Genomic DNA, 13,277 nt, shown 5'->3' with positions numbered 1-13,277 from the left:
GTGAACACACGTTGAAATCCTACCTAAACAAACATGGCTGCTGTTGGTAGGACAGGTACGAGAAAATTGTTTACATTCGTCCCGAACTGCGTCAGATCTTCTAGTGCTGCTGCTTCCTACAGCAAAGATGTAAAGCTGTATGAAGCTCCGGACGATAAAGTCACTCATACTGGTCAGGTAAGTTTTTTGTGTTGGTACTGAGGCAATTAAATATGTACATAATACCTAGATATTGCACCTCGATTTAACGATCTGCGATTTAACGAATTTTTTCGGAAGTTTCAGCACCTATATTTATGGTAATTTTGGCCCCAATTTTACGATTTAATGAATAAAAATGTCAGATTTAACCGATTCGTTAAATCGGGGTTCGACTGTTTATCTCAAGTTCATTCCTGTCCAATTTGTAATATTTTAAAATTGAGATAGCGTTCGTGTAGTTTGATTACTATAGTTTTTCAACTTTTTTACTTTTGAGGAACTTTTGAAAAAAAAAATACCCACGGAAAGGACTTCTACAGTGGTTCTTTACTTGGGTGTTGAGATTACGCAGTTTGGGTGTACTAAGTTCAATAAAGCTTGTTTTATTATCGTTTGACAAAGCCAGAATATATTGCTTGAAGCCACTGACATTCCTTGGAAGCTAACATTAAAAATGTAAACTGTTACTTCTCTGGCTGAGGGAGGGGGCCTCCCTGAACATCACTATTCTGGGAACCCTTGATGTTAAGACAGTCGTGCATAAGCCCTCCATGAGAGCTCATTGAATTCTAGCCCAGGATAGGCCAGAGTTCTAACGAGTTGTGGTTTCCAACTTCAAGACTCGAATGCGAGCCAATCTCCCCCATTAAAAAAAGTTTTGCCGCAGAGAGGAACTGGCTTACAATGGTATAAATATCAAATCATTACACTTCACTAATAGTTTGAAAAATAGATGGCAGCTCTATAACAAGCTCTACACAGAAAAAAACTTCAAGTGAGGTTCATGACACGTTCACGCACATTCCAACACTGTACAATTTGTTAAAGGTTCCACGGGAGAACATGGACAAGATGCATGTGTGGTGTAGTAGTAGTCTAGGGTAAGCGAAGACCCAGGTTTTATGTGTCAAGAGGGTCGATTTATTGTGTAAGTTCATTGGATCATCCCGCATTTTAAAGAGACATATTTTTCCCCACATAATTCAGATCTCGGCAGGGATGATCATCCACCTTCTGGATGCAGTGCCTGCCCGAGTCCATGGTTATAGAGATCAATCTTGTTGACATTTTTTTAAATTTAATTCGATAAGTAGAAAGGGTAGGCAGGGTGCCCATGATAAGAAAATATAGCCCTAAAGGAGGTCACGGCTGAAAAAGATTGAGAAACATTATTGATAAGGTCATTACTATTTAGTACGGAACTCCCATTGGAAAATGCTGATTTATAACATATATAACTTATAACTGAAACAAAGCTTAGTTTTCTTCCCTTTTTTTTTAGCATTGGTCAAAAGATGATGTTAGGATGCTGAGATTTGAATACGGGAAGAAACTAGTAAGTATTATACACATATTCAAAGTCAATATACATTAGATCAAGCTATATATATATCTTAACGCATAAGCCCACATGGGGCCACCAGATCATAGAGGGCCTTGTGATAATGAGATTTGCTACCATGATTTTATATAAAGTATGTAAGTTGGTGGGCAGGTACATCTGGCTAGTTAAGAAACCCCATGGTGCTGTTATATTCACATTCAAGCTAAGCTGGTTTCACTGTATATTTTGGATGGAACTGGGACTGAATGTGGATAGGTCTTTGAGACATATCATCAATGCCGAAACGTAATTGATTAAGTTTGGTAAGATATCATGGCAGTACCTGTGACAAAATGTTCTCTTCAGTTATCTGTCTCAAGTGTATAAAAAAACTGCCCCAAGACAGATGTCCCCTCTCGTTGTTATGTCTCAAGGAAATTCCTAGAACTTTTTTTTCCAGAAAGCCGAAAATCTTGAACATCCCTAGTATATAATGAGTTTTGACAGCAGGGACTAAACTGAACTGTTGAGTGTTTAATTTATTATAATTGTCTTTTTTTTCATGTTTCTTATTCATTAAGTGACATTGTGTTTCAAAAACTTCTTTTCTGCTGTTAGTTTTGCCGTTTGTAGACTATAGTAATTTTTCATATTACTCACTGTCACATTGTTCTTTTTGCCTAGGTTAATGATCAATTTGCCATCAAATTAATTGATGAGGTGCCACCAAAACCAGTCAAAGATAGAGTTACTTGGTGTGATGGCGGTGGTGGTGCCCTTGGCCATCCAAAAGTTTATATTAATCTAGTAAGTTGAAATCAGTTTCTTATAAAGTCAGATCCACTTATGACGAAGTCAGAAAAAAACAGCCAAACTCTTCATTATATCTGTACCAACTTGAAAAATAATGCGTTTAAGCAAAATAAAACGTTTTACATGCACAATAGGCCTACACATTTTTCAGTGGTCTGAGCAATCGTAAAATGATTAGATTAAAATATCTTAACAAAGATTAAAAATTTAATTAAAAGCTCGTGATTGAATACATTAACAAAAATATGTCATTCATTTCTTTTTTTAAATATTTTTACAAACTTCAAACGTTTTGCATTTAAATCATTTTTGTCAAATGTTTTTCTTGTACAGTAGTAAGAGCACGGACACAGCAAATTCCCCCCCCCCCTACACACATTTTTTCAAACTATCTGAAGAGAGTTTTACAAACTTCGAGCAATCCTGAATTTTTTCTTGATTCCTCACTACTGTTTTTTCAGCTTTGAACCAACTGTAGAGCTACAATTTTTTAAGCAATAAGTAGTGTTTTGTACATGGACATTCTCAAAATTAACTTACGTACTATATGAACCCATTACAACAGGGGCAGCTCGTGAAGGGGGCACATGGGCATGCACCCCCCCCCCCCACTGAAAATTAAGTCATTAATTTAATTCTTTAAATGGATTTGATACCAACTTAACACCATTGAAATATTTTTTTTATTTTTAAAATGAATTTAATAAATTAGAAAAGAAAAATTTTCGGAGACATTCACAGAAACAAGTCCCGTAAAATACGAGTTATATGGTCACGGTTCGGCAGCGCTTTCCATGGAGTGAGCTCTGTATTCTTTCCTCTTTAGCTGCTCTCCGTCGGGCACTGTATGAGATATCCTTTGGTAGTATAAAAACAAGAGGAAGGAGGGGGGGGGTGTGGTTAGTACGGGGGTTTTTATACTCATTTTAGGCATGTGAAAAAAGCGCTGCAAATACACTCATGCTGCCATCTTTCTTTCAAATCTACTTTTTAAATCTATTGTATCTTTTATGTTAAAATGTATTTGAATAAAATATATATGTATTTTATAACTTTATCATAGAAATTTATACACCTTTTTAATTAGAGTATAATATTCAGGCATTTGTCCAGACCTTTTTTTGTGAAAAAGATCATTAACTTTGTGAAAAATTAGTAATTTTGCAGGAAGCGAAGTAATCTAGTTAATCTACACAAAAGAAATGAAATTCCAAATTTATGGTTTCATTAATTTTTATTTTTTGAAGGGTCCATTTTTTCATGTCCAGAATTTTGTAAAGGGTCTGGAAAATAGGCCCAAATTTTGGCTGGGCACAGACCAATGATATTTGAAGAGTACGAATTTTCACAATGTGCAAAAAATATTTGCCAATGGCGACTGCTAAACTTAAATGATGATTTTCAACGTTGTTAAGACATCACTGAAGCTCATTGCGCAAAACCTTTTTTACGTAAATGTTGTGGTTGATAGACTATTATTTTTGTACTACATATACAGATAACGTGAAAAATAATTTGATAAACAAAAATAAAAGCTTTCAATGCAGTGCGATACTTTACTAATTGTAAATAGTACATGCACTCTGGGCCGGAACTAGAGGGGGTCAGAGAGGGGGATTACCCCGGAGGGAAAAACAAAGAACACCATTATATGAAATTATAAGATTTTAAATTGGTGGGGGTGGCGAAAAACCTAGTTACAGCCCTGCGTGTACTTGACTACATATCATCACGATAGATGGCAGTATATTTTTCGAAATCTGCACCCCGCAAAATATCCAATCATGAGCCACCGCTGCATCACAACTAACGTCCACATCTAGCTTGAGAATGGTAAATGTGCGCTGAAGGTGAATTGGAGGTTAGATTCATGGGAATAAATAACCACATTCTTTTCTTTCCAATAAGGTTTTCCACAAACAAAATAAGATTTAACAAAGAAGAGTAGAAAAATAGAAACAAAATAGGATTTTACAGTACTCAAAACAGTGCTATTAGAATGTTTTCCAAGGAAAGAAAAGAGACATGAGTTGCAGGAAGGTCAATTTACTGATAAGATTTAGACAAGATTCTAAAGAAATTTGTGGCATGTCAAAATGTCATGTTTGAAAATTCATTATAGGCTAAAATACTGAATTCTGTATTTATTATAACTAGGGCTTGGATTTTTATGACTTAAAAAAATGAAATATATTTTTTAACAGTTCTTGACATTTCATTGTTCATCAGTTAAAATGAAAAAATCATTTTTGTGATAGGCAATTTTTCTTTTCACATTTGGTTTTGTAGCTTTTAAATCCAAAAAAAAAAAAAATGCATACTGAAACAAATGAAATATAGGCAATGTATCACAGCGCTTGAGAAATCTCAGGCTGCCATGGCTATTCAAAAGTCTGAGAACTGATCCGTGAATTTTTTTAAATTTGTCCAGCCCTGATGTACAGTAAAAGATAAGTTGCTGCTTGTCAGCCCTATATTAAATTATTTCCCAGACATTTAATTCGTATCTGTAGGGGGAGGGATTCTGTGTTGTTAGCTCACAAAGTTGTTATCTCTGTTGGTTGTCCAGAGACAACTGATATCAATTTGTCAAGTTCCTGGCTGAGCAATCTCATATTATAAAAACATTGAAGACACAAATGTCAGCCAGCCCCTCCCATTTTAAAAAATTCCATTTTCATTTGGGAAAGGAAAAGAAATGCTCAAGAGACTTGACATTTGAGTAAATATCATTAGATTTTAAGCTAGGTTCACTGTAACAAAGATTCGACTGTATTTATACTTTTTTATTTTTCCTACATTTACAGTACTAATCGCTAATGTCATACGAAGTCCGGCATATAAGCGATTTGTTAGAAATTCTGCAGAGAAATGTGTACGGGTTAATTAGTAGTAGTATAAAGTTTGGCCCAGATTAACAGGTGCGAGGTTGAATAAATATCATTAGATTTTAAGCTGAATTCATTGCAAGAAAAATTCAACTGTATTTACTTTCTATTTTTCCTATACTTTTACAGTACTAATTAATATTGTATTTCTATTTCTTTAGGATCAACCAGGAAACCATATATGTGGTTACTGTGGTCTGCGATTCGTTCTTGATCATGCTCATTGAGTGTATATAAATTTCTTTTGTTAGGCTTGGAAAAACTATGTAGATATATATTTGCCAAATACACATGAAAAATAAATTTATCCAGTATAGCACGATGGGTGTCTAGCTGCATTATTCTTTCGATTTTTCTTTTTCTTCAGGGTATTACTGTTTCATGTGCTTAGTTTATGTCTTTTGTAGATGGGAATTTTATTTTCAAGCTGCAAAATTCTTTACAAATGCATGTTAAATGAAAATCATTTATTAGTTTATCACAGAAAATAGAAAAAAAACCGATACAGGCCTACCAAGAGAGAGAATTTATTGGCTATTTTTCTTACAATGTATACTACTCAAAACAATTAGGGAAAATTCAGTTTTTTATTTAACCCGGGAGAACTCGCTTCTTGAAATTTTCTGTCATGTCATAAAATATGCTGCTTCCCACTCAAAACTAAGGAAAAGGTCTGAGTTTCCACTCTTGTCTTGATAATCAGTGTGCTTCTGGTGACAGTAAGGATCAGTTTGTTGCATACTGTCAACAAGTGTGAGTGTTTTTCTTTGCACGCGAGTTCTCATGCACTAGCAAACCTAGCGAGTTCTCCTGGGTTGTGATTTTTAACCTTTTTAATGGATAAAGTATCTACAAAGAAAATTGTTAGGTTCAATAAACTAAATTCAAATCAACAATTTTGATTTGAATTCCCTCTCCCTAATTGTTTTGAACAGTGTATATGACTGTTTTTCTTTTGTAAGTGTTGTGCGAAGCAGATGGCCACTTTGGATTTTGAGCTGTAATGTATAGGCCTTACTCACTGAAATTAGTTCAGTACCCGTCTAACCTTGAAGCAAATGAACTCTCCCTTCCCAGTTTATGTGCAGTGCCAAGAACAGGGACAGATGAGTCTAATGTAACAAAATAGATATGTTCCGATCCAGTTGAAATGGATCTCCCCCTAAACCAGCGATGGGCAAACTAAGGATGGCGAGCCAGATATGGTGCCCTTACAGCAGGTGCAGATCCTGAATGATGTGGGAGGGGAAAATTGTGTGAATTAGTTTGGTAGCCCTGTATTTTACGAGATAGGAAATTTTCCCATATTATTATTTGCCTCTAGGGTGTGGTGGTTCCCATTCCCCCAGATTCACACCTGCGTGAAGACAGACATCTTGAGCTGTGAATTTAATCATCTTCAGTTGTGAATTCAGTGGAGGCAGGTATCTTCAGCTGTGAATGAAAGTAAGGCCGACCATCTTCAGCTCCAAATGTGGAGGCAGGTATCATCAGCTGTGAATGGAGCAAATTCAGGTGGATCCAGGGCAATGTGTAGGTGCATCAGATCCTGTATTTTATGGGACAGAAATTTTCTCTATTATTTGGCACTTTGGAAGGGGCAATTGTACCTCTACCTTCTGGCTTACAAGTTCTTGCGTCTGTCGCAGAATTTAAAATTATAGTAATATGTATTGGAATTTCGAAATGAGTTTTTTTATAAATTGTACTGGCCCGCCAAACTTTTTTTAATGGGTTTTTCAGCCCTCTCGTAAGAAAAGTTTACTCATCACTGCCTTAAACCATCCTTTAAAAAAATCTCTTTACTTTATCTTGTGAATGATCTTGTTACTTTGGAGTGATTGGTAGGAAAGAGGCACATGCCCCCCCCCCCACAACTTGACATCAAAGATGTGTGGGGGTGACTAATCATCATCATCGCTGCATCCCCCTCAGACCTTCAAGTCCATCCATGCCTATGAGCACTTTGCTTCCTGTCATGAGGCATTTTTTTAGAGATTTTTGTCATAATCAGCGGTTTTGTTCACCTTTGGCTTCATTTTTGGTGACAATTGGCAATTGTCTGTGTTGCCTGTATTTGAGATAAAAAAAATTCCGTATGTTTCCCAGAGAAATATGGTCAGGATCTTGTATAATGTCAAGTCAATTTGGAAATAATGTAGTTTTTGATGCCATCTATCCAAAAACTTAACTTCGTTAATGAATTACAAAAAAAAAAAAAAATAGGACTTGTGCTGTTATCCACTGTTCAGATAGCAAACAAAAAAACTTTGAATGAGTACTGCTTCTATGCTATAGATGGCAGCAGATTCATGATGGGATGGTTTTTTTTTTTTGGTCAAGACTATCCAAATTTCAATAAGTCAACAAATACGACAGCCCACAACCAGGTACAAATTCCCTCCTTGTTATAAATGCAATCTTCCTGACAATATTATTGATACTGGCTGCCATCAATGCAACAAACTCTCCCTTTGAAGCTTCATTTGGAAAAAACACACCAATAGTTGTTGAGATAGCAGACAAATGCAAAATAATCTATATACGATGCCCAGGGCCGCAACGAGAAACTAAAGTATACCCCCATCATCCTGGCCAATGCTTATTTTGATGCCCCTCCCACTCTCCGTGATTTCGAATGGTAAACTGTGAACTCGACGCCCTTCTTGGTTCAGGACACCAGGCCCTCCTGCCTTGCCATAATCCACATATCCATGATAGTCACTGCCATCAAATTCAATGTGCTTCCTGATGGACATGTTGTTGATAACCATATTCCAGATCAAATGTGTTTTTTGAACTGGCAACGTGTACAACCTCTTTCAGTGCCTCAAAAGATTCTTTGATAAGCCCTGGTTCATCATTACCATTCTGATACCACTGTTTTACCGTGCGCTCATGTGGCAAGCAATTATGAAAATGCTTTCGTGCATATCGATATGCTTCTGGAGAGAAAAAATGAAGAGTTAGAGCAAATGCTCTAAGACGGGGTGAATATTTGACAGGGATTGGTTGGCCTTGATTCTTTAGCAACAACCGCTGGAACAACTCTTTATGTTCCTCTGACATTAGCTCCAGAAGATGTTGCTCATTTGCTAGTTTATTACTTTTTAAAGAAGCAACAATTGCTCTCAATGATGCTTTCTTCTTAGTGTCCCTCCGTTTCTGCTGTTGCAATATTTTCACCTTTTTCCTCAAAGTTTCAAGATTAGGCAAAGTTGATTCTAATTGGCTCTCTAAATCCTGGATTTTTTTTTTCAACATTTCAACTTCACTAATGTCAACCGATAGTGGGCAACTTTTTTTGATTTCTGGTTCATCTGAATGGTTTCTGTGCTCATCAAAACAAGCCATGTTTGATGAACAACTTGCCCCAGGCTCACGCTGACATTTTGGAGCTTTTCTTTCATGTTTCTAAAACAGAAAAAATTAAAAATAAAATTATATATATATGCAAAAAACATTATTTTAAGAAAAAGGAAAACAAAAATGAATTTTATGAGAGTGAAATAGAACCTATGCAGTGGGTCGTCATCAGGGGGATCCCCATGCATGGTTCAAAAAGTGAAGGCACTTTTGGAAAGCATTCACTCTCGTAAAAATTCATTTTTGTTTTCCTTTTTCTTGAAATGCTTTTTTGCATATACATATTCTTGAAACAAGTGAGCAGCACTAGTGCTTTGCATTCAAAAAGATACTTTTTCGCTACCTCTACATTTTACATCTTCATTTCTCTTGTATTTTATCCTACTATATATACATCTATATACATATATTTAGATTTTGAATGCTGATATAATATATGTGTATATATTGAACATCCGGTCCTTCAATGTTCAATATATACATCCACACATATATTATATCAGCATTCAAAATCTGAACACCACAGTAATATTATTCTGAATTCAATTAACTTAGGCCTACATTTACTTACGTTTTTAAACTCATATTTTTGTCATTTCATTAATATTTTGATGAAAATGAATTTTTGATTTTTATAATTAACACATAACATTTTCTAAAATAGATCTTGCTCTATTAATACGATTGTATACATTGACAGTAACCGAAGTGGATCCCGGTCATGGCATTCCCACTTCAAACGTTTTGCTGCTTAGTACGTAATATTCAAGCTGATTAAGTAGATCAGTAAAAATGAATCAAGTTAATTTTTTTAATTAGCCCTTAACTGGTGTGGTGGGATCATTTTGACCCCATGCATTCTTCATCTTGCCATCCTTTAAAAAATACATCGGGACCATCTTATTTTAAGTACCTTTCAAGCTAGTTGTTTACACGTCTGACAAATTTATGTCATTCTACTTTTTCTTCCTTCTATATCATCAAAGTTTTCGTGGGGTCGTTTTGACTCCACCACACCACTTCCGCAAGTCTTTTTATGTCTGACGGCCGGAGTGTTCAGATAGAAATGGAGTATCGGAAGAGCGTCAGTTTTCTCAATAACAGTTTAAAATTAATGGTGAAACATTGGATATATGAGATGAGGATACTGACGTTACTTAACTGTACGCAAGATCTGTGTGATCAACATGTCATTGTGTTATTTGCAAGGCGTGTGTATCCGACTTAAAATGAGACTAGTTTTGGTGCTTGTGAAAATATAGTAATTATTTTAACGTGTAAATTTTATTTTCTGAGTATATTTCCATCATATCTGTTCATTTTTTAATCATGATAATTGCATTCAAAAATTTAATATATAATTTTTTTAAAAAATTCAAAAGTCATGTATCCCTCCATTTCTTTCGAATGTGTGCCATAATAAGATCCCTTTCCAGAAAATAATTAAATAAATTTGAAAAATTCAGTGAATTTAATTGATAGATGAATGAAGTCATGTAAAAAACCCATTTTTTTAATGAAAATTTCTCTCATTGATTTTTAAAATACATTAATATTTGCTGGGGTCAAAATGGCGCCATGATACCAGTTCCTCACAAAATTTTAACCACGCGCTAAGGGCGTGCGCCCCATGTGCATGCAGCAATGGGCGAGCCCTCCTATCATCTGATGATCATTCACCACTCGATTACTCACGTTTTAGATGGGCAGATTTTAAGAGTACTCGAACGACATAAAACTTATACTACTAGATTATTCAACGCATGTAAACAGGCCTTAACAGAAAAACAAAGGTTGTACTTACTGTCAAATTCTGGTGATTTGATGGAAAGATAGATGGAACTGCTGCTGGATGAAGCGTGACCGACTTTTCACTTCTACGGAAGCAGCTGTCCTCAAAATGAAGTGAGCAAACTACAGAATATTCTGATGGTTGCCAATCATTGCGTCGTATTGCTTTGATCCATTTCCCCCTGCTATTAGGATCTTTTGGAATCCTAAAATAAGTGTATTAGAACTACTAGTTAATAAAATGAAAGCACTGTCAATTGTTTCCTCTAAAGAAAAGTCAAAAAAACAAGTTTCTATTAAATTTTCAAGTTAATATCATTTATTGTGGGTTGTTAACCTGGGTGGAGGTACAGTGTGAGGGCATGGGTGTCAATAATGGAGCCGACTGATCTAATTTATATGTGAGGCTGATACTTTATTTTAATTTTTCAAAGAAAATGCTTAAAAGAATTGAATTTTTGGTTGCTGGGGCGAGGGCATGAGGCATCGCCTGTGTAGGCTTCTAAGTTCTTCTACTGCTCAGTATGAATGAATGAGTGAATGACGGGAGGAATGAATACTAAATATCACTTTTATAAACAATGACTTTTAATTAAATTTTATGGCTGCAAATTGTTTCCTATATGTATGAGCCATGCTGTTGTCTATCACTAACAATGAAAACAAACTACAGAAAATAACTAATTATTAATATGATAAATAAAAATATGAAAATTGGCACTTTGTGGGTTCATATAACTTCAATTTAAAGTATTTTATAAATATTGGAAGATAATGTCACATTTTTAAGGTCATTTGAACGCACTGAACTAAGCACCTCTTACGAGTTGTGAGTAAATCACATCACTATTTTTTAAAAATATATTTTAAATAAAATACGTACTTATGTAAAGATATACTTTTATCTTTCCGGTTTTCGGATCTCGTACAACATCCGTACACGCAACAAGCAGTCATGGTAAGCAAATTAATACTCTTTTTTTCACGTTTTAACGATCACTAGCCCTACAAAGCGAATGTTAAGAATAGGAAAAAAAGGAGTTTGTTTGGGCTTCCTTAGTCAGCCCATAGGGTTGCCACAACGGCTTCGATTTTGGTACCTGATGTCACCTCCTGTTATTCTTTCCTCCACGGACCCTGACAATTCTGATGTAAATATCGTCGGCTTTGACTTTTCGTAGTCTCGAATCTCGTACGGCTTTGACCTATGCAATTTCATAGTGGGAAAGATATTTCTTTGATGCAGAGTGTGCTGACATCTAGTTTTAAAGGTGTGATGCTAGATGCAAGTTTTATACTCTTTATTTATAAATGACAGATGGCGACAGTTGTTCTATAATTGGTTTTATTTTCCAATAGTGTTTTCAAGTCTGTCCATAGATGGCGTTAAATCAATGATCAAGAACTGACGAAGGAGAAATTGGTGCAGAACTTCATAATTAAATGACTTCAACTTTGAACAGCACATATTCAACGGTGGACTTAACCACACAAACATCTTGAAGGCCTGCACACTTGAGTCAGGCATGAGCCTGAAAATTATTCAGAATCTTTAACTTCTAAATGAACGATTTCTAATTTTCCGATGTAACCTATTAAGCCTTTAGTTTATTTATTAAGCTTTACTAAGGCCTCTTTATAAATAGGCTTGCGGGACATCAGACATAACCTTACATCATAATGATAAAATGGGTAAATTCAACTATACTTCAGTAGTCACTGCAAGGTTAAGGCTTGATATGAGTTAAGTGATTTAGTAGTTAACCAGATCTTGAGTTCAAAATATAAGCCAACCTAAAGGTCTGTTTATACCGGTTAAGTGACATAAGTGTAATAGAATCCAGTCTGTGTCGATTTAATGGGTACATGCGCCAGTGGGCTTGATCTTGTATCATCTAATCATCATTCACTATTTGATTACCTACGTTAGGACAGATTTTAAAGTACTTGACAACTTAATATTTATAGTTAACTACCAAATTACGTAACCTGCCTAAACAGAGGCGTTCAGAAAATAGCTCCCCAAAGAATATAGGCACTATCATACCTATCAACCCATACGCCGAATTGAAACTAATTCTTACTATCAGGGGATCTTCAATGATTGGCCAGCCAAGTTTCTTAGCAACTCGTGTTCATTATAGCTTAGTGGGTTTTATCATTTCAATTCTGCACTTTGAGAAAAGTTGGAAATGATAGCTCAACGATGAAGGAACCACATTGTAGCATTTTCCAGGCAGTAGATTGTACTCTTCAGACCCCTAGTACTTGACCACACATGCACTTTGTCCATATTCCTCTGCGGAACTTCTAACGAATTCATGCATGTTGGAATGTACGTGTTGTGAACCTAAAATGAAGTTTGTTTCTGTGTAATGCTTGTTATAGTGCTGCCATCTATTTTTCGAGCCATGAGCAAAGTGTAATGATTTGTACCATTGTAGACCCGTTGCTCTCTGTGGGTTCTCTTCAAACTGCATATTGATTGGACCAGAAACTCGACCTATATGTCTCGATCCAAACTTCATTTGCAAGGACTTATGACATGGGTCGTACAAATTCCCTCACAGCCAAGGGTTCTTGGACTATAGATCACGACCCAAATTTGATTCAAACGCCTGTGGCATTTTGAGTGTGTTGAGAATAGTTGCCACCAACCAGCCGTTTGATTATAGTGAAAATACTCTATAACAATAATCGCTGGTGTCAATGCACTTTTCATAGTGCTAATACATCCCCCATCTATAACGATATGTTCCTCTAGCCCTTTGAATATCATTATACAGGAGTTCACTGTATTTAGGATAATTTTTTTTTTTTAATTTCAACGCTGGTACTTTATCTATTTAAAAGGGAAAGTGAATTTCATTATTAAGCTATCACAAAATAAATGA

General features: G+C 35.6%; 1 protein-coding gene across 1 annotated transcript; it reads left to right on the top strand.

Annotated features, from left to right (window-relative positions):
• The first annotated feature begins 3 nt into the window (after positions 1-3).
• On the top strand, positions 4-5,548 carry ND-13A (NADH dehydrogenase (ubiquinone) 13 kDa A subunit). Its single transcript, XM_089240758.1, has 4 exons — positions 4-177; positions 1,484-1,537; positions 2,210-2,332; positions 5,388-5,548. The coding sequence occupies exons 1-4, from the start codon at positions 34-36 to the stop codon at positions 5,451-5,453; spliced, it is 387 nt and encodes a 128-aa protein (XP_089096884.1). The 5' UTR covers positions 4-33; the 3' UTR covers positions 5,454-5,548.
• Positions 5,549-13,277: the final 7,729 nt, after the last annotated feature.

The sequence above is a fragment of the Pholcus phalangioides genome, unplaced genomic scaffold (genome assembly GCF_987345545.1).
Source record: "Pholcus phalangioides strain wild (caught in Gottingen) unplaced genomic scaffold, Ppha-v1.0 ptg000013l_1, whole genome shotgun sequence".
Taxonomy (NCBI): Eukaryota; Metazoa; Arthropoda; class Arachnida; order Araneae; family Pholcidae; genus Pholcus; species Pholcus phalangioides.
Note: the sequence above shows the minus strand (reverse complement) of the source record. Positions and strands in the feature narration are given on the sequence as shown.